General features: G+C 47.3%; 1 protein-coding gene across 3 annotated transcripts in view; it reads left to right on the top strand.

The window, feature by feature from the left end:
• POFUT4 (protein O-fucosyltransferase 4) overlaps window positions 1-12746 on the top strand; it is a 40825-nt gene extending 28079 nt beyond the window's left edge. The window contains exons 3-4 of one of the 3 annotated variants that reach the window (XR_015308544.1): window positions 9885-10264; window positions 11790-12746. Coding sequence is in view for 1 of the 3 variants with exons in the window: in XM_086958388.1 (XP_086814514.1) it covers window positions 9885-10032 (148 nt within the window). In the remaining 2 variants the exon portion in view is untranslated. Of the gene's footprint in view, window positions 1-9884; window positions 10653-11767 lie in introns of those variants that run through there. The other 2 variants (XR_015308543.1, XM_086958388.1) reach the window with 2 other exon arrangements.
• Window positions 12747-23857: the final 11111 nt, after the last annotated feature.

Genomic DNA, 23857 nt, shown 5'->3' on the forward strand with positions numbered 1-23857 from the left:
GGGGCAGGACTGTGTTGATTCCTGGTTGTGGTACCTCCACGTGCTTTAAACATTGCTGGCACCGTAGAGGGAAGCACCTTAGTATTATTTGCGGTTTTGCCCGTAGCGCCTGTGGCAGCGTTAATCTGTTTTTTTTTTTAAGTCTCTGCAGTCGGCGATTTATCTTTAGCTGGGGAGACGCCGAAGACACAGTTGGCGGTTTAACTACTGCCCGGGACTGAGTCTTCGATTGGGGCTTTGGCGGCATCACCGCGCTGACGAAGTGGCGCTGCGAGAGACGAGCCCGCTGATGCGAGAGAAACAAGCCGTGTCCAGAGAAACGCTGCGTTGATACAAACAAAGTTGTGAAACTGCAGCGGTAGATGGTGAACCAGCAATTATTTCCTTTTAAGAATTAATCCAGTAAAGAGAGGTAAGTTCTGTGTAGATCTTTCGCCCCACGCTACACATTGAACAGTTGGCGGCTCAAGCTGAGAGCGAGACTGCTAGGACCAGCTCACTCGGCCAGCGTACTGGCTGCCATCTTGCCCCTCGTCGTGTGCCCCTCCACCACCCTTTAAATATTTCAGTCTTTCTGCGCCCCCGGGAGCGGATGGAGGCAGATAGCTCACTAGACGCTAGAAAAATAAAAGAAAATGTAGGGGTGGGGGCTGCCCACAATTGGCATTGCCATACCCCCAGCTCCAAAAAATGTGGGATCAGTCTTTCTACCCTCTTGGAGGACATATGGGGGTGGTTACCTCCCAATCTGCCCCTCGGGGGGAGATATTAGGCGTCGGGGAACGATTGTATTTAAAAATGTTTCTAATGCCAGTTTTTCTGCTGCCCCGCGCCCAACCTGGGCCAGACAAGTAGTTCGCCTTCAGGTTGCCCCTGTGGTGGGCAGAAAGACCACTAAACTCCAGGGAATTTAAAATGGTGCCAAAACAAAAAAAGAGGGTGTGGCCTACCTTAGCATTGACCCATATCCCCGCCCCAGAAGGGGCAGGCTATCATTTCTTTCTGCCCCCCTGGGAACAGATGTTAATGTTAATACTGCTCTTTTATAGCGCACGGCTACTCCTAGGAGTGTCCCGGCGCTTTGACAAAGACCAGAGAGAGAAAAAAATCCAGGGCAGATGCAGGGCAAAAGAAATTTACTGAGTGAAAAGCCATGTCTTCAGCTCCTTCCTGAAAACCAGTAGATTGCTGATTTTCCTAAGGGAGACGGGCAAAGAGTTCCAACATCGAGGTGCCAAGTATCGAAAAGAGCGGCCTTCAATTCTAGCCCGCCTGATGGAAGGAACCGAAGCCATAGCCAGAGACGCCGATCTCTGAGTTCTAGAAGGCAGATAGAAGGCTAGACGCTTCCTGATGTATTTGGCCCCTACAAGGTGGAGCGCCTTAAAGGCAAGAGTCAATGCCTTAAAAGTAATCCGTTTGAGACCGGAAGCCAGTGAAGCATTTTAAGCAACTTTGATGGACTCCATCTTCGCTGAAGGCCATAAATGGCCCTTGCGGCGGAGTTCTGCACCAGCTGAAGGCGCGCAAGAAGAAATTTTGGCAATCCCAGGTAGAGCACATTCGCATAATCTAGGCGTGAGCCTATCAAGGCCTGTACAGTAGTCTTTCTATGCTCCAGGGACAAGATCGGAAGGAATTTTCTTAGCATTTTCAGAATGCCGAAGCATTTCCCTGTGAGCTCGCGAATCTGAGGCCCAAATGAAAGGCCGTCATCAATCTGGAAACCAAGGTTCTTCGCCTTGGAAGAGACATCTGCCGGAGGGTACATGTCAGGAGGCCACTAGGCCTTCCATCTCGGATCAGGAGAGCATCCAAAGAAAAGCAATTCCGATTTATCGGAATTACATTTCAGACTGTGCTATTTAAACCAGTCAGAGACCGCCCCCAGACAGTCTCTGATCCGCATACCGTCAAAGTCAGAGCCCTTTGTGCAGGTAAAAAGGAGCTGGGTGTCCTCATCGTAGGATACAATCTGGGCATCAAACGACTCCGCCACTGCCGCCAGAGGGGCCATATAGATATTAAAAAGAGTGGGGCTCAGGATGGAGCCCTGAGGCACCCCACCTCCAATGGCGGCATGTTGGCGGAAAAAGGTGGCGCCCAGACCGTTTGCCGGCTGCCGGCCAAGAAAGACTCAAACCACTTCAACACCGCTCCACACAATCCGATCTCCCAGAGTCTTAAAAGGAGACAGTCGTGGGGAACGGTGTCGAAGGCCGCCGACAAATCCAGCATAACTAACATGGCCTTTCCTCCAGTATCTAGTACTTCCCTGATGGCATCAGTAACTTCAAGAAGAGCGGTCTCCGTACTCATGTTGGTACGGAAACCCGACTGAGTGTTGTGTAGAATATCATTACCCTCGAAGTTAGAGAGAGAAATGTGTACATGCTTCTCCACCACCTTTGCCAAGGCCGGGAGAAGGGAGATCGGCCTATAGTTAGCATGGACCACATGGTCCAAATTGGGCTTCTTGACAAGCGGCAGGATCAAGGCATGCTTCCAGGCCTGGGGAACTACTCCCGTGCTTAAGGACATATTGAGCACCGGGTTGAGCAGGGAATTTAAGGTAGGTGCTACTCTTCCAAGGCATTTAAGATAAGATAAGAGGTTTGTCCTCATACGTGTTTCACGTATTGACTAATCCGAAATGAACACACAATATAAACAAAGATAAAACAACACTGTAGCAGTTAAATAACATATATAGTCCCATCAGTCACATACATATATAATGGCAGATGAAACACAGTTGATACACTAGCTTGAAACAACTAGATAATAGTTCACCCTCAGGCTCTTTAAAGATACTGGTATAAGTCCACTGTGCCCTTTGAATAAACAATTGCACGCATAATACCACTGCCATTACTAATTAAAAAGAAGTTGATATAATGACTTAAGGCAACTAGATTGAAAGAAAAACCCATCTTTAAACTAAATAAACACATAAACAAGCAGAATCCGTAAAATCCTTCAATTCCTAAAATACTTTAAAATAAGTAAAACCGTGCCAGAATCCAGTAGAAGTAAGATCAAGTGCAAAGAGACAAGACAAAGCTACACAGGGGTCATACAGATTAACAACTACTGCTAAATAGGTATGATTGCTTGCTACGGGTGATGCACTTGCCAATAAACCAAACCGCATGTAGAAATTTTGTCACTGCAATAGCAATCGATTCTTTTGTATCAGTGCTTAAAGCAGGGATGACTTGGGTAAATTCAAGGAGCTTGCAAATGGGTATAAGCCATTTCCTTTGGAGACATACATAGGAGTAACAGAAAAAAACAAAATGGTGTAATGTTTCATCCGTTTTGGGACAGAGGGGAACTTTTACTAATACTACTACAATATTTTTCACCCCATTTGGCATAGAAGCTGTTCAGAGGGAAACCCCCTTACCTCCATTTTAAATATAGTTGTAAAGGGACACATCCTGGAACAACATCACGCAATGATTCGTATGCGGGGGTAACCTTTACATCTAGAAACAGGTCAGTTAGGCTCCCAGTTAGGCTCCCTGGTATAGCCCCCCATCGATTCGCACTACCAGAAATGTTCTTTTAAGTGTTCCTTAACCAAGATGTGCAAAATTAACATGGCTTGATCTGAGGTATCCCAAAGGAGAGTCATGCCAATCTGATAAACCGTAGAATAATATATGCAAGCTAAGGGGATCTTCTCCCATCCCAAGATTCCTAAAAGGACCTTCAATGTGACTCTAAAAGATGGATCCAAGCATCACAATAAGAATAACATTGTAAATGCCAATGTCTGAGTTGGGGAAGGCGCGGGGCACTCTGCGGAAGATTTACGAAGACTTCTGACAAACAGGTTTTCGACTTTAACAACTCAACTGCTGGGGTAAGGGAAAGGCCTGAGTCTTTTTACGCATTTTAATGACTGCACCTGTTTCTTGCAATAGCTTCAACAAGCTCTTTTTAATGTCTCTGGACTAATCCATCCTATGAGTTGGGAAAACCCCCAGGTACAAACTCATGCATTCCCTCCAAGGGCACACCCTGCACCAGAATATTTCCACTCCCTACTTTATATGGGTTTAAAGCCATACAATATGTTTTTTAAATTTTGAGCTGAAGCCCTGAGCACTGGAGAAACGTGAAAAATTATCAACTACCGCTTGCAGGCCATGCTTAGTTTTAGAGATTAAAAACATGTCATCTGCGAATAACAGTGAGGATATTTTGTGGGGGCCCAATTAAGGTGCGTCATTGCCAGGGAAGTTGAGCCACTATACTGGATAATTGATGCACAGTGTAAACAGTCCCAGCACAAAACCCTGGCGGACCCCAGCCCTGACCTTAAAAGGATATGTAAGATTGCCCTTGTATCCATATCTGACACAGGCAGAGTAAGAAGCATGAAGCCTGACAAGAACAGAGACTATGTTTGCGGGGATACACATTTGCTGTTGCATTTCCCACAACTTGCTTTCAGAATGGGGTATAAAGTCCACCTGACCCCAGGGATCTTGCCTTTAGGGCACAGGAAAATGGTGTGGGTATTGCACTCTGGCATCAGCCGCACCCTCACCCCAAATGGCACAAAGAAGTCTTTCTGTCCCCCCTTTCAACATCCCCAAAGCTACTGCTCTCACAGACTAGTCCTCGTATGAGGGGGGTACTGAGTGCATTTTGCGCCTCTCAAGTGGCACTGCCCTGACTTCCCGCCATTGCAGCGGCCACTCATATGTTTGCTGGGCGAGAAGGGGATGCCACCTAACCTGACAACTGAGGAACCACACTTTTTAGTGGTCCCTTTTTACGCGCCCACAGTTGGGTCTTGTGAAAGTACAAATTCTGGTACTGTCAATATGGAGACACAACCATGGCGATCCAGTTTATTACAAGTTTGAACTGGAATATGCGAAGCCTGCTGCTTAATAGCACATTCTCATGTGTATGTTCACTGCACACATATCTATACATAACTGTTCTCGTTACACAATATAGCATAGTCTCATACAAACAGTAAAACCGAAGTAGAACTCAAAATAGACAGACGGTTGCTGCTTATGTAAATATATAAGATGAACATGTATTTTTCATAATCTTTGAACCTGTGGTCAGAGTATTGGCCATAAATGTTCCTACATCGTGATCGGTTTTTCCCTCACCACAAGGAACAAATGCAGTCAATGGTAAACAGAACTTTCCTTACCCACATCTGTGTACATGAACTCTAAATAACCGAAAAGCAGAACTTAGATAAACAAAGCATGTCTACCTGTTATAAAAATATACAAAATGGAGGATCACACTACAAAATAGAAAACAACAGTTAGGTTACCATGACAATTATTTCTCAGTCATTAGACAATCTGTGGCGCAGGAGCATTGACAGGAAGTATGGTGACGGTGCTACTCTTCAGCGGAGCACATGAGAGCAGTGCAAGTATTGTGAGTGAAAAGTAAGACTAGGAGGCCCTGATCAGCTGGGGTCGCAGTGACACACCTACAGTCCAACCCCAGCGAATCAACTGGCAGCACTAGGCGGGTCACGGGGGCAGCACTTCCAGTAAGCCCTGTGTTTGGCTAGAAAACCATGACCGGCCATAAAACCATTCCCACCATTCTTTAGCTTGCGCGGCGCTGGGTATATTTCGTTAGAGAAGCAAAAAGAATACTTTTGAGAAAGCAGCCTAGCGTGAGAACTGGTTGATCTTTGATTGCACAAGACGAGATAAAAACAAGATTTACAGGCTGGTTTTTCAGAGGCTCTTGGAGCAGTGAGTGGAAACACAAGCGCTCGTGTTAAGTGCTTTTCACTAAAGAAAAAAGTAGTTCCTGAAACAGCTGCAAAAATGTGACCAGTGGAGGGATCGCGTAATTGGTCCCTGCTTTGCGGCTGGCTAAACACAGAAAGAGGCATGACGCATACCTGTCATGGACAAACTGGGAGGAAAAATAGGAGAGCGAAGATGGAGTCAGCAAATGTGAAGCCTATGGGCAGGCTAAAGCCCACAAATTATATACATGTCTCGAAGAGGTCGCACAAGCGCTGCCTAGCTGAGACCAAAAAATGACTCTTTAGGTCGAGCCTAGGAAGCGCGCATGCGCTGCCTGCAAGACGTGCGGTATCTCCTCTTTGGGTTTCAAGCACGCCCATCGATTTTTCCATTTGTACTTTCTTGTGCCATTTACAAATTCTGGCTTTTGATTAGTGCATTGCTTGTAATTTTCCCTGCTTAGGGTGCTTGGTTCTCCCCCATCTGATTTCACTGTTGGTCCTTTTTGTTTGCCATCCAATGCGTTCACTGTTCCTCCTGGTTGGAAATAGCAATCGTAACGTGTCGGGTTATTTTTTTTAATCAGCATTCCTTTTTTTGTTGTTTCCTTGCCATTGTTTTAGTGACGATCAATCGTCATGTATTTAAGTTGTTTTTGAAAGCACACTTTTTCCGACACCGAGACTCTAAACCGGTTCCCCAGATCCGAAGACGGTAGCTCTTGAGGTTACGCCACAACTTCTCTCCTGCCGGGAATAGGCGTCCATGTGTTTGGCTGCAACTTATTTTTTGTTTTTTAGTTGCTTTCCGATCAGCCTGTGTTTTTGGAATGTTTAATTTTGTTCCTTTTTATTTCCCATGTGCACATTGTTTTGTTTACAATCTAAGATTGAGTTTGCACTGAAAAACAGACCCTCAATGTGAAGTTTTCACAGCGGATTATAAAGTCTGCTTATTTGAAACAAAAGGCACTTTTTAAGGTTGAGGCTTTCGCTTGTTACAGGACACTTTTTTTTTGTTTGTTTCAGCACCTCTAAAACAGCTGGGGTATCGAGAAAATCAGGAGTGGAAAAAATAGTCTGGCAGACGTGACCGGCCTGCCCTCTCTTTCCAGCTAACTTGTGCGAGCAGTCCTGCGCACGTCTGGGTTTAGCAGGGAGAGTTGAGCAAGTCTGGGATCTACTGCAAACATACTAACAAGGGCAGAGACTTCCTATAGGCAACTGAGACTTCGGGTTTTGGCATCCTGACCTCTGACTCCTGGTGATAGACCTCTCGACTCCAAACTATCCCACTTCTATCTATCTCATCCAATCTACCCATTCCAGTCTACCTCCCTTCAGTCCAGTCTACCCCACCATAATCCTTCCAGTCTATCACACTCCTATCTACCCCACTCTCCCTAATCTACCCCACTCTCCCTAATCTACCCCACGCCAATCTGCTGTTCACTCAAATGTACCCTACTCCACTCCAATCTACTCCTCTCTACTCCAATCTACTGCACACCACTCTTCCCCAATCATCCTCACTCCAATCTACCCTACTCCACTCCACTCAAACCACTCCACCCCAATCTATCCCAATTTAGTCTACCCACTCCCTACTCCAATCTACCTCAATCTCCTCCACTCTACTCCACTCCAATCTACGCCACATCATTCCAATCTACTCCACTTCCCTAGTCTATCCCACTCCACTCTACCACACATCACTCTACACAAATCAAACCTACTCCACCCCAGTCCACCCTATCCCAATCTACCCCATCCTAATCTACCCCACCCCAGTCTACCCAAATCCAATTACTCCACTCTCCTCCAGTTTACCCCATTCGATCCATCTTCACCTCACCCTGCTGCAATCTACCCCATCCCACTCTACCCACTCCATTCTACCCAACTCCATTCCAATCTGCCCTACTCCACTCTTCCCCAGTCTATATCACTTCATTCTATCCAACTCCACTCCAGTCTACCCTATTCTACTCTACCTCAATCTACCCACTCCAATCCAAACACTCCATTCCAATCCACCCAATTACACTCTTCCCCCAATCATTCTCACTCCACTCCAAACTCAACGTTACCCTAATCTATCCAACTCCATTCCACCCCAGTCTACCACACTCCATTCTACTCTACCCAATCTACCCCACTGTACCACTCACATCTACTCCACTCCACCCAAATCCACCCCACTCTACCTTACCCCTACCTACTCCAATTTACCCCATCCAATCCGCTCCACTACAATCTATCCCAAGTACTCCACTCTAGACCACTTCAGTCCACTCCACTCTACCCCACACCGGTCTACCCATCCCAATCTACCCCCACCACTCTATCCAACTCCACTCCACTGTACTCCAATCCAATCCACCACAGTCTACCTCACTGCCGTCTATCTCACTCCAATCTGCCCCAATCCACCCTTTTCTGCCCCAATCCACTCTAACCTACCCCACTCCTTTCTAATCTACCCACTCTATTCCACTCTAGTCTAACCCGGTCTCCCCACTTCAATCTATCCCAATCACCGCGATCCACTCTTTCTCAATCTACCCTACTCCACTAAATTTACCGCAGTATATCCAAACCAATCTACAACATTCCCCTCCAATCTACTCCAACCCAATATACCCAATTTCAATGTACCCTACTCCAACCTATCATGCTAACCTACCCAATTCTTGCACTCCAAAGTACCCCAATCTACCCCACTCCATTCTACCCCACTCTACCCCCTTTCCAGTCTGCGCCTATCAATCCCACTGCACTCTACCCCCAGGCTACCCATTTCCACTCTAATCCACTCTACCCCAGTCCAATCTACCCCACCATACGCCACACCACTAACGTTTGGCCATGCTGAACAGCAGCCACCCTGGTGTTCAACATGGTTAAAACACAATCGCATAGGCCAGACCTATTTACTTAGCCAACATTTCTTTTATTTCGCCACTTGCAGGGCCTAGATATCGGCATTTGAATAGTTCAGATTATCAATAAGCATTGCACCCACCACTACAGACGTACAGAAAAGTAGAATGAATGAGAACATGGAAATTACTAGGTTTGGTGACCAAAAGGTGATTGTGTAACGTTAGAGCTAAGACTATAAACATGTTTATGGAGTTAATGATACAAGTTTCAGAAAAAAAGCCACCTCCTCTCTGCAACAAACCAGTCCGTGATTAGTATTTGACACAGTAATGGATGCCACAACGCCCTTTTGGACATTGACGTTAGTAAACCATCCCCTTTGCATCTAAATGACTTTGTTTGTTATTATTAAGCTTAAAAGAACCGGTTTAATTTTAAAGGTTACAGTCATTGTGCATCAAAGTCAGAGGATCTATTTGTGACAAACTCTAGACACGAAGGCTTTCTGCAGACTTGCTACTAATAGGTGATTCAGTCACAGTGTTTAAAAAAAATGTAAACAGTTTTATATAGTGCGAACTAGACCCGAAGATATCTGGTATCAGCGTCTTACATAGCACCAGTTTTGATACACAAGGTCCCATTCATCATTTTTGTTTTTTGTTCGGCACGGGGAGATTAAGTGATTTGCCCAGAATCACAGGATGTTGATCGTCGTTGCCGCAACTCGAACCCGGTTCCCCAGCTTCGACGTCGACCGCTCTAGCCGTAAGGCTACATCCTCTCCCCATCTGGGAAAGATCACCCTACCCTTTGGTGAACTACGGTAGTGGTTCTTAGCCTGTGGCTTGGTGACCCCAGGTGGTCAATAAGGCTGACTAATAATAAAATGAATAAATGAAGACACAACATTTTAAAATTAAAAGCACTTTCTCCATTTTATTATGATCTAAACAAAATATGTGAGCATTTGTTCAGTGTATACTTGTTTATATGTTTTTGTGTATTGTTATGAGTTTTAAATCGTAGAAAAAGCTGGGGCCTGGGGTCCCCCGGCTTTCAATAATGACTCCGTTGAGGGTTCCCGGATTCCATTAATGAGTCAGTAGGAGTCCACAGAAGTCAAAAGATTAAGAACCGCGGCTCTACAAAACTTCTTTCATGCTCTAATTTGTTTCTAATTCTTACACTGTCCTATATTTTGTAATTTTCTGTTTTTACACATTTTTTTATTTTGTTTCAGCTGGAAGCAGATGTGGCTCCAGGATTACTGGCAGAGCCTTGACCAGGCTGAAGCTCTCAGTGCCATGCTTCGCCAGAACGAGACTGAGCTGGGGAGATTTTGGGATTACATGCATGACATATTCACGAAACACAACACACAGCATTGATCTCTAACCATGCCTTTTTTGTTACAAAATGTGCAATTAACCCCTTGCATGCGCGGCGAATTTTCACGCTGTGCGGCTGTTTTAAAGAGTGGGCGGGATCATGACGGCTCCCAGCCGTCATCAGCACACGCCCACCATGATGCATGACGGCCGGGGGCCATCATCAACATGAAATGGGTTAAGAGATTGCTTCCATCAGGTTACTTGTAGGCACAGCACACGCTTTCAAAAGGTGATGCTCAGGACGAGACTATGGATGACTGCAGGATTTTCACAATGTGTTGTTCAATCAAGGACCCCCGAAATCTTGACTCCTAATAAGGACAGTTTCAATTCCAAAAAGGAAGGTACCCACCTAGGGTTCATTCATGGGTCAGGGAGCTGAGAAAAACTCCCACCGACCTCCCTACTCGCCTTGGGTTACACGGAGAGATTAACTTCAAGCCTCAAATTTCCAACATTGTACCAACAAGGTCAGTAATATGTTAGTGATATAATACACCTGCCATCTATATGTAGCACTAGACAGTCAGGGTTTTCTCTATGTATTTATTCTTTATGGTCCCTGCAGTCCATCACCAGACGTACAACAAAAAACAAACCTTGGCACCGACAATTAGAAGAAGAAAACACAATATCTGATAAAATAGGTAAGCAACCGCCTTAGTTTACGAAAAACTTCGATACAATAATAACAACACGGAATTGTGACAGACTCTATTTTTAATCTCACACAGGAATTCATACAATAATCAACCCCCCAGCAAATGCGTGTACCTTGATAGGAATTCGTTTCTAGAATCTCAGGTACTTGATTTTTAAATTCGGAGACAACACTTTTCAACTGTCATGTTGATGGAACTGATTTGTGCGAGGAGATATAAAAAAAAGGATAAAATTCTCTTCTTAAAGAGGATTCAGATAGATAGACAATTATATCGTTTCCGTTTATGATCTATTACCTAACAACAGTTGTAGATAATGCCTACCCACAAACATTACCCAGTTTTAATAGACAGGACTCGAAGATAATACAAATGGTTTGAGTTTTATGTTCATCACGAGAGTTTCGGTAATGTCTTCCTTCTGCTCACAGCAGGTTCAACCACAAGAGAGTCATAATAATCAAAGTATAATATGTGTAAAGTATTTTGTGTCTTTTTTGTTCATACATAGGGCATCGTAATTTAGAACAATGAAAAAAGTACTATAAGAAATGAAACAAATGTATGTTATTTATCGTTTCAGATACTCAACCATGCAGGGGCTATAAAAATATTTGTTTGTATTCTGCAAGATAGGTCCTGAGGAAGGCGGTTTATTCTGCCGAAACGCGTCGACCTTGCGTATTTTGCACTTCCATCTGTGATCCCTCGGACGCAGAATCAAGAATGAATGTAGCATGTATGATAAGTAAGGAGTGTATGTACCTGTGTGAATGTTGATTGTTTTGTAATCTGTTTTTTCCCTGCATGAAATAGTCTCTTATTGAAGATGAGTTTTTATACTATGTGTTTTTTGATAAAATATATTAACTGATGTGATCAATTTATAAATGAAAGACATTTTTGTACTGAAAAATAACCAAAGATAAAATAATAAAAATCTAAAAAAAAGGCTTTAGCTGTTGTTTGCCCTGATGTATAAAAATACAGAAATGTAAAGTGTTGGATATATACCAGTAAAATAATATAGGTCAAGGGGGAATATTTCTTTGATAGTGTTTTACTTGTAGGCACAGCACACGCTTTCAAAAGGTGATGCTCAGGACGAGACTATGGATGACTGCAGGATTTTCACAATGTGTTGTTCAATCAAGGACCCCCGAAATCTTGACTCTTAATAAGGACAGTTTCAATTCCAAAAAGGAAGGTACCCACCTAGGGTTCATTCATGGGTCAGGGAGCTGAGAAAAACTCCCACCGACCTTTGTACTTTCGCTTGCGCTAACATTAGCTCTGTGGGCTACCCGCTGCTATACAGATCAGTCAAACATCCATTTATATTTATTGTTAATTTTATTATATTAGTCAATTCATTCTTATTTTCATCTATGAAAGACAAACTATTTTTAAAAACAATCATCAATTATACAAAATTAAGACATGTAAGTGAAACTACTAGGCTTTTATAAAGTGCAAATATACAAAAATACAATTGCTACAAACATGACATGTTTGCTTCAGATGTATCATGTTATTAAAATGTGCATGCACATTGGAATATACAATATATCCCCATACTTCAACCATACTCTCATCCTAGCCTTTCACACAACACCACATTAGCGCACTCACACATCACATCCATACACACATTTTCGAACCATAGTTGGCATACAGTTTTGGGGTCACAGAGAGAGTCCTTCATGAATGTCCCTGATTATGTTGCCAGCTGAGAACCACTGTAGCCAGGTCAACACACGTTTCAGTGGAAATTGTTAATTGTGTCCGGCTTCAGGACCACCCTTTCTAGATTCTTTAAAGGCGAGTGGTGGGTGGTCTGGAAACAAAATGTATAGCATCATTGTGGGGTGCCCCAATATCATAAAATTATTTTCAATGTTTCACAGAATGGTGAATACTACTCCTCCACCTATATAAAAGAAAAATACTCGTCACCATTTTGTCTGTTGAAAAGATGTGAAAAAGCCAAACATAAAGGCCTGAACAAAAGGCAAGTTAAAGATGATAAATAAAGCAATTGTATGATCATGATGTAGTAACCACTGGGTTTGAAAGACATAACAGAAGGTGATTGTTCGAATGGACTAACCTTTAAATTGCATAGTAATTGTCTAACAAAGCTTTGTTGTTGAAGGTAATATTTGGCATTGATGATTAGTAATTCATAGTTACACAAATGGCCACAACGAACATCATACTGACTGTATTGTGGGGCAAGCCGCCCTATTTTTATTTATAGTTTGCCTTCCATTACTGAACTTACAAATATAGTCTTTGACCAAATGAAGTGCTCGGTTTACAATGATGAAGGTGTCCAACAACTTTCTTAAATTTAAACTTGGGCCATCATAAAAAACATATTTTCTAGCTATCCAGTGCAATCTTGTCTCCCTAGAGGAATGCACATAGAAAGGAGGACAAGGAGACTGACAGTCCAGTATACACTCTCCCAAAGTATCACAATGCAATATAAGGATAGTGTTCTGAAATGTGGCTGCCACAGAGAGATTATCCCTGGCTGAACATCGGTTCCCAAAGAAGTATGAGCTTGTAAGCAAAGTCACCCTCACTCACCCAAAGGTGATATGCTTCATCATCGGGCACTGCTCCTTACCAGGCTGGCGCTGCGATGCCTGTCGGGCCCAGCAAGAGGGCACTTTATTGGAGATTATTTTGCTTTGTCTCCCTAGAGAAATGTACAGCGCACACTAAATACGGACTTCATTTATGATGTAATTAATGCAGGCAAATATGTTTAGAGAAGAAATGGTAATGCTGGTTAGTGCTTTTCTTTCAGTTGTCACACTATTAAGGCACCCTTACGAATGCCCCTTCTACATGTTGGATCATTACAATCCCCTCTAATAAGTGCTCTCTGTACAGCTGCTGCGAGAGGCATTTTATTAGGAAGCCATGCTGAAAAGGTTGTTTAATTTTATTGTTTGAACTTCCCAATTGAAACACCTTAAAGCTTAAACAATTAGCGTTTTTCCTATTTCTCAGTGGAAAATGTTGTCCGCAACTTAAAGTTGAAGGAACATAAACTCAAATGTCTGTTTCGAACGGCTCTGAATTCTTCGTTATCCTGAGTCTAAGTTTTCTTTGTCCCAGTTCTTGCTTAATTTAGGTGTTCCACCTTCTGGACAGACCACCCTAGTGAATACACTACTGCAGAAATACTTTTTTCCATTGAAATCTCTGAAGTCTTTATTCCTTTTCCATGATGTTGCTGTTCTGTCCTCCATATCCTTCGACACTCCCCAAAAAAAGGACGCCTTGTACCTAAGTCAATGAATGTTGGAAGTTTAAAAGTACGAAATGTACCCAAAAAGTAAGTTTTGAGGGTGGGAACAGGGCCAGGAGAAAGAAAGCTTGGACTCAGAGCATTGAACATTACAAGTAAGTAAATACTTTATTATCTCTTGGCACATTTTATTTATTCCAACCACACTGAAAGAAAAAAAGACAGCTCAAAGGAAAACTATTTGGGTATACATGAGAAGTCTTTATTAAAAAAAAAGTTAGAGGAAGTCTGGCGGCGGCATTTTGGGTAGTTTTGAGTCTGCCGAGTAGGTAGTTGAGATTCCTGCATAGTGTGTTGCCATGTACAGCTCATTATGAGGGACTGCGTGATGGTGCGTCTGGTGTTCAGTGAGATCCACTTGAAGATTTTCCGCAGCATATGTAGGATGTGAAAGCAGGAGGAGGTGACAACATTGATCTGTGATTCCATGGTGAGTTTGTTGTCCAGTATAAGTCCTAGGATTCTGGTGTGGTCCATTCGGGTGGGCATGGGTCCTAGTTCCTTGGGCCACCAGGAGGAGTCCCAGGGTGAGCTTGTGTTCCTAAAAAGCATTACTTCTGTCTTGTGAATGTTGAGCTTCAGGCAGTCTTCACGTATCCAGGTAACCACACTGGTCATGCAGTTTGCATAGTTGGATTTGGTGGTGTTGGTTTCTTCAGTGAGAGGTATGATGGGCTGTGTGTTGTCAGCATAGGGGACTGTTCCCACTCCATATGTCCTAATATTAGCCAGCGGTTTCAATAACATGTTGAAGGGAGTGAGGCTGAGTGATGAGCCTTGCAAGACCGGGCAGCTGTGTTCCTTCAGCTCTGAGGTGAATGGTGAGTCTTTCAAGTTGGGTTCTTCCTGTGAGGAATGAGGATTTCCATTTGAGTGCTGATCCTTTTATTCTTTTGTCTTGAAGTCTCATGATGAGAGTGTGACATGGTGTTGAAGGCTGCAGAGAGGTCGAGTGGTAGGAGTGCTGCTGTTTGTCCTTGTTCAAGAATGTCATCTGTTGCCGCAATGAGGGCAGTTTAGGTGCTGCGGAAGCCTAATTGAGAGCTGTCCTGAAGGTTTTGGAGCTCAAAGTGGCTGGAGAGTGGCTAGTTTATCATTTTCTCTAAGACTTTGGATGGGATTGTAGTATCTAGATGGGATGGCCGTTGCTAAGTTTGCAGAGTTCGGCTGATGGTTTCTTGAGGAGGGCGTTGACCTCGGTGTGCTTCCATTTTTACGGGAAAGTAACAGTTTTGATAGATGTGTTCATATAATGGCTGTGGGCACGTCGATGATCACGGTTACTCCTAAGTTGTAGATGTGATGGGGCATCGGTCTGTGGGGGTCCGAGTGGACAGTCTTCAGGATTGTGGCTATTCTTTCTTTCGTAGGTGAGAGGGTTTCAGTCTGTCAGGTGTTTGTCCTTGGTGATGTTGATTACCTGTCCGATGAAGTCTGATGAGTTGGGCTCAGGGTTGAAGTTGCTATATGTCTTGGAGATTTTGATGTGTAAGAAGTCAGAGAGGCTGTTGCAGAGTTTGCAAGGGGTTGATAGTGTTTGTTGCAGCTGCTGGGTTGGAGGATTCTTCAACAACGGAAAAAACGTATTTGCTGTTGGAGCTGGTTTCTATTCTCCTAGCCCTTTTCTTTGTTTCTCTTAGCTGGTGGTGATAGCATTTGAGTGCATCCTTATGGGTTGTTCTGACGGCGGTCTCTCAACTAGTTCTCAATTTTCTCTCCAATTGCTTGCAGAAATGTTTGTATTCTCCTAGGTCATCATTGTACCAGCTGGCTTGCTTGTTGGTTCTTCTTTGTTTGGTGTTCTTGATTGGTGCGAGTGAGTTTTCTCCATCTGTGATCCAACTGTTTCAAATTTCTTAAATCCTTCTATTGCTGTGTAGATTGTTGATATTATCTGGTCAGTTGGTATGGAGGATGTTGAGCAAGTCTGTTTCCGTCACTTTATTCCATTTGTGTCTGGGTGTGCTGAGTTTTTTCAGTGTGGTGGGTTGCGGTGCCTAGATGTGCAAGTACACAATGAAGTGGTCTGTCCATGTGAGTGGGGTGCAGTGGCTGAAGTTTCACCTTCTTGCTAGAGGAGAAGATGGGGTCCAGAGTGTGGCCAGTGTTGTATGTTTGGCCTTGGGCGAGTCCAATGTTCTCTGGGCTTTCAAGCAGTTCAGTGGAGTTCTTCTTCCTTTTTTTTTTTATAAACACATTTATTGATTTGCGAAAGAAATACGCCAGCCATTCAGCACTACCCCTTGAAAATCCAGGATTACGTATAGGAGTATTCACAACCCATCTTGCATACAGTGTTAAAACGCAATTTCTTAAAATAAACAATCCCCTTTTATTATTAGACGCCCACCCCCCCCAGCCATTACCCCCAGACTCTGTGAAATTTCTTGGTACACCCATAAGTTCATAAATAACTTTCTCTTGTGTGGCGCACCAGTCCACCCCAGCCCGACACCGCCCGACACTCGGGGGCTCAGGGCGCTTCCAGGAGACCACGAGGTCTCTCTTGGCGACCACCATAGCTGTGGTTGGAAACATCTTCTCATTTCTAGACCCATCCAGCCCATCAGTGATGCCCTAGAGTGTGTGCTTTGGGTCGTGGGGGTCCTCCCACCCCAGGATTTCGGTGAGTGCTTCAATTTCCTTCCAGGACCGAGCCAGGCCCATACCATATGCAGGAAGTCGGCCGGTTCGTGACTGCACCTATTACAGGCTGGGGTCGAACTGGCACACCAGTCTGCCACTGCCCGACACTCGGGGGCTCAAGGCACTTCCAGGAGACCGCGATGTCTCTCTTGGAGACCACCGTAGCTGTGGTTAGAAACACCTTCTCATTCCTAGACCCATCCAGCCCATCAGTGATGCCCAAGAGTGTGTGCTTTGGGTTGTGGGGGACCTCACACCCCAGGATTTCGGTGAGTTCTTCTTTAATTTCCTCCAAGAACCGCACCAGGCGGGGGCAGGCCTATACCATATGCAGGAAGCCGGCCGGTTCGTGACCGCACCTATTACAGGCTGGGGTCGAACTGAAACCTGCCCGATGGAGGCGCTCTGGGGTGAGATATAAAGTGTGCATATAATAGAGCTGCACTAGGCGCAGCGTGACTGTTCTAGGAGCCACAAGGGCATTGCGCCAGTCTTCCTCCTCCAAGGGGCCAACCCAGTCCTCCAACGAGCCCGCAGCCAGTCTAAAGAAGTAGGTGTTGTTGATCAGTGTACAATAAATACGGGAGATGCCTCCCCTCCCCAAGTATTATCTGAGCTTCGGGTGGGCTGTGATCAGGAAGCTGTGTGCCTGTAGTGAGGTATATATGCAGGGCGTGTCGCAGTTACAAATACCTGTAAAATTGTGACAGGTGCAGCCAGTATCTATTCTGAAGGTCTCCGAAGGAGCGCACATGATCCCCTACCCACACATCCCCCAATTGCGAAATACCTATCCGGTCCCATGCTTTGAAGCCTTGCAGCTCATTAACGTCTTTGAGCCAGGTCCCATGCCACAAGGGTGTGCATTGGGTCAGTTTGCGTGTCCATTTAGTGTGCAGCAGTGCAGCCCGCCAGACAAATAACACAGAACTTGTCACCGCTGGTAGGGAAGAAGGAATAGGAGCCCCGTACATCATGGAGTAAATCTTGGCCAGGCCCAACTCGAGTCTGTATGCTGGGTCAGACCAACCCCCTTTGAACCAGTCGTGTATAGGGAGAAGTCGCGTGGCAAGATGATATATATAGATGAGTCATTCCTAGACCCCCCAATCAGACGGAGTCCTGCAGGTATTTAACGCCAGCCGAGACCTACCCTTTCCCTACAAAAACATATTAATCATACCATCCAGCTCACGGAACCAAGCTGAAGAAAAACACATAGGGGTGTTTTAAAGAATGTAGAGGAAGCGGGGAAGCACCATCATTTTAAAAAGAGCCACCCTCCCCATGGAGTTCAGGGGCAGCGACTGCCACTTCTGAAGGTTTTCCTTGGCATGTTTCACCAGGGGAGTAACATTTAGGGCCCAGCTCAGCTCGGGGAGCAAGGTCATCCATATCCCTAGATATTTAAAGGATAGGCGGCGCAGGGGTATGTCAGATTGCCAATCGAAGCATTCCTGGGAGACTTGGAGGGATACCAAAATTGACTTGTCGGGGTTCAACCGTAGGACTGAGGCCTGCTCGAAGGAGTGTAGAACGCGAAGACAATGGGGACCTGACCGGGCGGGGTCCGCCAAGTTGATGAGGCAATCTTATCTGGTTCATTATGGGGCCATTCCCATCCATGCACGTGTCCACCGTGGAGAAGTGTGGCTCAATGGTTAGAGTGGCAGACCCTGATGCAGAGGTCTAGTCCGGGACCAGGGTTCAATTCCTCGCCTCGGCGGGTCTTGGGCTCAAAATTCCACGGACCTGATAATTCTTGCCTCGGTGCATATTCTAATCATAGAGTCCCACTCTGCAACTCTGGGCAATAGCTTGCTTAATCTCCACAACGGCCCCCACAACGCTAAGGATGCCTGGCCTTCAACCTGGGGGTGCCCAGGAGTGGACGCCTCACAGGGAAAGCCAGGACAGGTTACACAGCGGTATTCGTACAAGCGCCTTGAGACCCTTGCGGGTGAGTAGTGCGCTATACAAGTATCAATTTACGTTTACATTACCGCACCAGGGATGCAAGGGCTCCATCACCAATGCGAAGAGCAGGGGGGATGGAGGACAACCCTGCCTTGTTCCCCTGTGAATAGAAAAGGGCTCGGACAAGACCCCATTCACTAGGACCCGGGGGCGCGGTATGGCTTAAAGAACCCTAAACATTGCCCGAAACTGAGGACCGAGCTCCATTCCTTCCAGAACATCCCCAAGAAACCACCAGTCCACCGAGTCAAAGGCCTTCGCAAAGTCTACAAGAAGAATCGCCAGATATGGGGTGAGGAGATGACTGTGGGCCAAAGCAGACTGCAGTCGATGAAGACCATGCCGGGTGCGGCATTAGGGCATAAATCTGCACTGGTCGGGATAAACCAAATGGACAGGAGAGGTTTAAGCCGCTGGGCAAGGATTGTGGCAAACAGATTGATCTCTATGTTAATGAGTGAGATAGGGCGATAATCGACACAGCGTGCCGAGGGCGGTTAGGTTTAGGCAGAACCACAATAGTGGCCATATCCATCTCCGGGGGGAAAAGGAGCCATTTCCCACAGCTTCCCGATATAGACCCGCAAGATGGGGGACCAGAATGTCCGGATAGTGCACATAATATTCTTGGGGAGACCATCTGGACCCGGTGTCTTGCCGGAGGAAATAAGGCTAATCGCTTCCGCAATCTGCTCCCGGGTGATGGAGCGGTCCAGATCAGCTTAAGTAACAAAGTCTACACAAGGAATGTTTCCACCCTCGACCTCCAGCAGGTCTGCGTGAGAAAGGGTTGGAGGTCTGGCCTCTTACAGTTGACGATAGTAGGTGGCAAAGGCACGGGCCATGTCCACTGGGGACAGGCACATCGAGCCATCCTGTGCCACGATCTCGGGAATAATACGATTTTCCCTAGGATATGTGGCTAGGCGATGAAGGAGTGACCCATTCTTGTCACCCCAGCCATAAACCCTGGTCACGCATGAACGCCAAAGGAGTTTGGCCCCCTCCAGCGACAACTGCTTGATCTCCGATCGGAGCCGGGTCGGAAGCGTCCGGGAATGGGCAGAGAAACGCTCAAGGCGCAGAGCCTGTGCCTCCTGCGTAGTGATTTGTTCCAATTTGGCCTGACGTTGAATCTTAAGCTGGCCCTTGGCAACCCCTCTAATTGTGGCCTTGGCAGGTTCCCATAGGGTACCCAGGGAAGAAACAGACTCTTCATTAGAAAGAAAATAGTGTTGAAGTTCCCGCCCCACCGCCTTCCAGGACTCCTTATCCTGGAGGAACCAGGCACTGAACCTCCATGTTTGCCGGACGATAGCAGGGGGAGGACCCGTGCGGAGCATCACCGGAGAGTGGTCAGAAATACCCCAGGGAAGGAGTGAGGCATCTTGGATCAGTGATGGAACGAAGATGACATCTATGCGTGCCTGTGTATGGTGTGCCGCCGAGGTGTATGTAAATTGTTTAGAGTGTGGGTGCCATACCCGCTAGGTGTCACATAAGTCAAAGGATTCAGCCCAGGTCATCAGCTGTCTTGCCTATGCAATCCTACTAGGGGAAGGAGGACCGGTCATATCAAGGTCTGGTCAGGAGACCGCATTAAAGTCGCCCTCAAGGAATGTGGGACCCAGGGGTAAGGCTGCCAAGTGGTCGGCACATTTGGCGAGGGTTGCCGTCTACATTGATGGAGGAGAATAAATTGACAAAAGCGGGCTAGAAAGGGACAGTGGTTACCCAACAGGTGTGTCTCCTGCAACAGCAGAATGTCCACTCCCATGCGCTGTGCATAGCGCAAAACAGCTGTGCGTTTGAAACGACCTAAAAGGCCATTCACATTCCAGGACATGATGCAGAGGGAAGTGCTTAACGAAGGTGTGTCAGGCATGTAAGTGGCCAGAACAGTCTTATAGTGGGACCTCAAGGGGAGACACGAAAATAAACTCTGACTTCAACAAGTTGAACAAGGTGACTATAGGGAAAGATACCTGTCCCACTGTGGCGCATATCAGGGTGAGTTGTGATTGCTGGCGTGCTGAGACGAAAGAACAAAGGAAACAGAATTAAACAGATAATTTGAGACAACGGTCCTGCCCCCCCCCCCCCCCCCCACCCTACACTTCAAGAACGGAAGCATCTGTCGCCCTAACAATAACCAATAAGTGAACAGCCAAACTATAATGCTTGGAAATGGGAAGACGTGGCGGACCCCATCTCATATCGAGATGTATCAAATCGAGTCCATCGGAAAGGAAGAAATCTTTTGAGTTTTGAGCACGGCCTCCGGCTGTGGAGCCAAGCCCGGCAGGCAGAAACACAGTCAAGCAGGGTCTTTCAGAAGCATCAGGCTGCGGGAGAGGGCTGTGTCCGGGAGGTCGGGCAGGGAAGGTCGGGGAGATGCAGCCCTGCAGTCCAGGTGCCCAGATGATCCAGAGCGCCTTCCAGCCGAGGTCCCATCAGAGAGCGATACCGGTTGTCGGGGAGATTGAACCAGTGGGGAGTCTGACCTGGCCCTCTGTCCATGGTGCATGCGGGAGCGGTGGCGCTGGGGAGCGATGGGCGCGGACAGGACAGCTCCCCCTAAGAGTGAGGGTTGGTCAGCAACGGGCATGGGGCGCGCTTCCGTCACCCAGGCCCAGGCCTCATTAGGAGTGTCAAAGAACAGGGTCTTGTTAGCAAACACAGGCGTGCCGGGATAAGGAGTCGATACTGGATGTTGAGTGCCCTCAGCTTTTGTTTAACATCACCAAAGGAACGTCGCTGACCCTGAACCTCCCTAACCCTAAACCTCACGGGTATTTTCCGGGAAGATCATGATTGCATGATTTTCGTAGTGGAGCCGGTGCTGTTTGCGAGCTTCAGATAGGATGGCATCACGATCCTTGAAATTAAGGACCCGTATTATAACTGGTCATGGGCCGCGCCTGTTGGCGGCCTTGGGGCGAGGGATCGGTAAGCCAGCTCAATTGCGAACTTTGGAGAGCGGGAGCCCTCCAGGGCCCACGACCTTAACCACTTCTCCACTAAGTCCACCAGCCGGCCCCGCTCCGACCCCTCCGGAAATCCCACCAGGCGGAGAATATTGCACCGGGAACTGTTTTCTGCATCCTCTGCCCAGCGGTGTAGTTCCTGCATGTATGATTGGAGAGTAGCCACCTGACCCTTGAGTTGCTGAACATCATCCTCGATGGTGGGGATCCGAGTTTCAGTTTCTTTAATCCGCGCCATGGCAACTCGGAGGTCCTGCCGGATGAGGGTCATGTCCTCGCACATCTCTGCAATCTTGCCTTCAACCGAGGTCTATGAAGCGTGGATGCCCTGCAAGATAGTGGACAAGTCCACGGATGTTGGGGCCCCCTGATCCGCGGCCCCCGTCGCCCCCACCTCTTAGGTGGCAAAGCGATCCATTTTTGTTTGGGTGGCAGGGTTCTTTGATGACCTGTCCGTTCTGCCCATGATGGTACCCCGGGAAGCAACAGACAAACCTCACAGCCTGGGACCAACAGACCTCCCAAGGTGGGCCAGAATCAAGCAGGAGGGGCAGTCAGTGCATAGACGAGGCCCAGGTCAGATCGCCTCAGACCGATACGTGCGGCCGAGTCCACCCCCCCCCCTGGATGAGGCAATAAAGAAGAGTCTAGAGCCAGGGCCGCTTCAGATCCCCGCCCGCCCAGGCCACCTCGCACCCAGCAGGGCATTAACAACTGGATTAGAAAGCAGCCTCACCCTCCCTAGGCCATAAGGTCAGTAGGTGCTGATGTGGGCGGGTGGGCTATCCAATTCTAGCCCAAAAGGAGAGACTCCGCACCACAAAAAGCATTGGAGGGGGGATTTCAGCGGGTCCCCACACACAGTTGTGCGCCGAAAGCCCTAATTAATGATTCTCCAGCCACCGGTGTAGCCAGGGAGGGCGCCAGGAAAGATAGCGACCCAGAGAGAGTCCCCCCTCTCGCCCCGCTCCAATCTCGTCCCCTGAGAGGGCGACCCAGGCCATAAAGCGGGTGGAGGGCACACAAAGTTACCCCCGCTGCTCGATTAATGCGGCTGAGGATCCATACCAGACTACCCCAGTTTAAGGGGCCCCACGCGGCCCAGAAACGTCTCCCCGGATATCAGCAGCGTCTTGGGGGGGAGCTGATGCAGGCGTCGTTCAGCCCAGGGAGTGCCTTAGGCCAGATACATGGCCACACGGGGCCAGCCCTCACACCCTTCCTCCCTCCACGACCATGGGAGCCCCCCAATGCAACTGTCCCGGACCCCCGCCGGGACTCACCCGCTCCGGAACTCCGTACACTGGGCCTCAGGATGATCAATGGCTGCTCCGGAAGATGTGGTGCTGCAGCCGCAGTCCTCCGCTTCCTGTTCCGCTGCCTGATGCGGCAAGTCCATTGCGCAGCCGTGCCACTGGAGTCCTGGGCACGATTAGGGCCGCACTGCAGAGGTGCCACGCACCGGGCTCGCCTCCCTCAGCGCCGACAAGAGATTACCAGAGGGAGGGGAGCCTCCCGGGGCTGGCAGCCGCTCTCTGGCAGAATCCACGGCAAGGCGCCTCCACTAACCCAAGTTCCCAACGCGGAGCCAGGCAAGACCCTCCAGGGTGGACGGTGCCGCAGTCAGCAAAGGGGAGCCGCCATCTTGGGAGCATGCGCCGCAAGCCAGCTCGCCGCAGCAGGGTGACACTGTAGAAGTTCCGCACTCCCGGGCACAGCCGGAACCGCCGCGCCAGGTGCACTGCAGATTTCAGGGTCAGATGGCTCAGATTAAGGTAGGATTATGGGCGGATGGAGGAGGGGTCCAGGAGCACTCTGTGTGCGTCCACCATCTTGGCCCGGCAAGCCACACCCTCTCGGAGTTCTAGTCCATAAGGTTGTCCAGATGGAATTTGAGGCCTCCCCGGAGGATTACATCTTTTGAGCTGTAGGAGAGAGGGGTGCGATGAGGATGGTGATAAGGTATGCAAGGGTTCCTTTGATTGTGCTTTGTTCATCTGTCTACAGCTTGAAGTGCCTGTGCTCCATTAAGGGGGTGACTGATTACGTGAGTGTGGTGCATGTGATGGTGTTCTTTTGAATGATCGCAAGTCCTCTTCCAGGCTTGTGAAATCTGTGCTAATGTGGAAACTTGTATCCTGACGGTATTTCTGTGCCAATCAATGTCGGTAGACGATGCTGTGTTAAGCCAGGTTTCAGTGAGGAAGAGGAGGTCCAGTGTGTGG

The sequence above is a fragment of the Lissotriton vulgaris genome, chromosome 1_1, assembly GCF_964263255.1.
Source record: "Lissotriton vulgaris chromosome 1_1, aLisVul1.2, whole genome shotgun sequence".
Lineage (NCBI taxonomy): Eukaryota > Metazoa > Chordata > Amphibia > Caudata > Salamandridae > Lissotriton > Lissotriton vulgaris.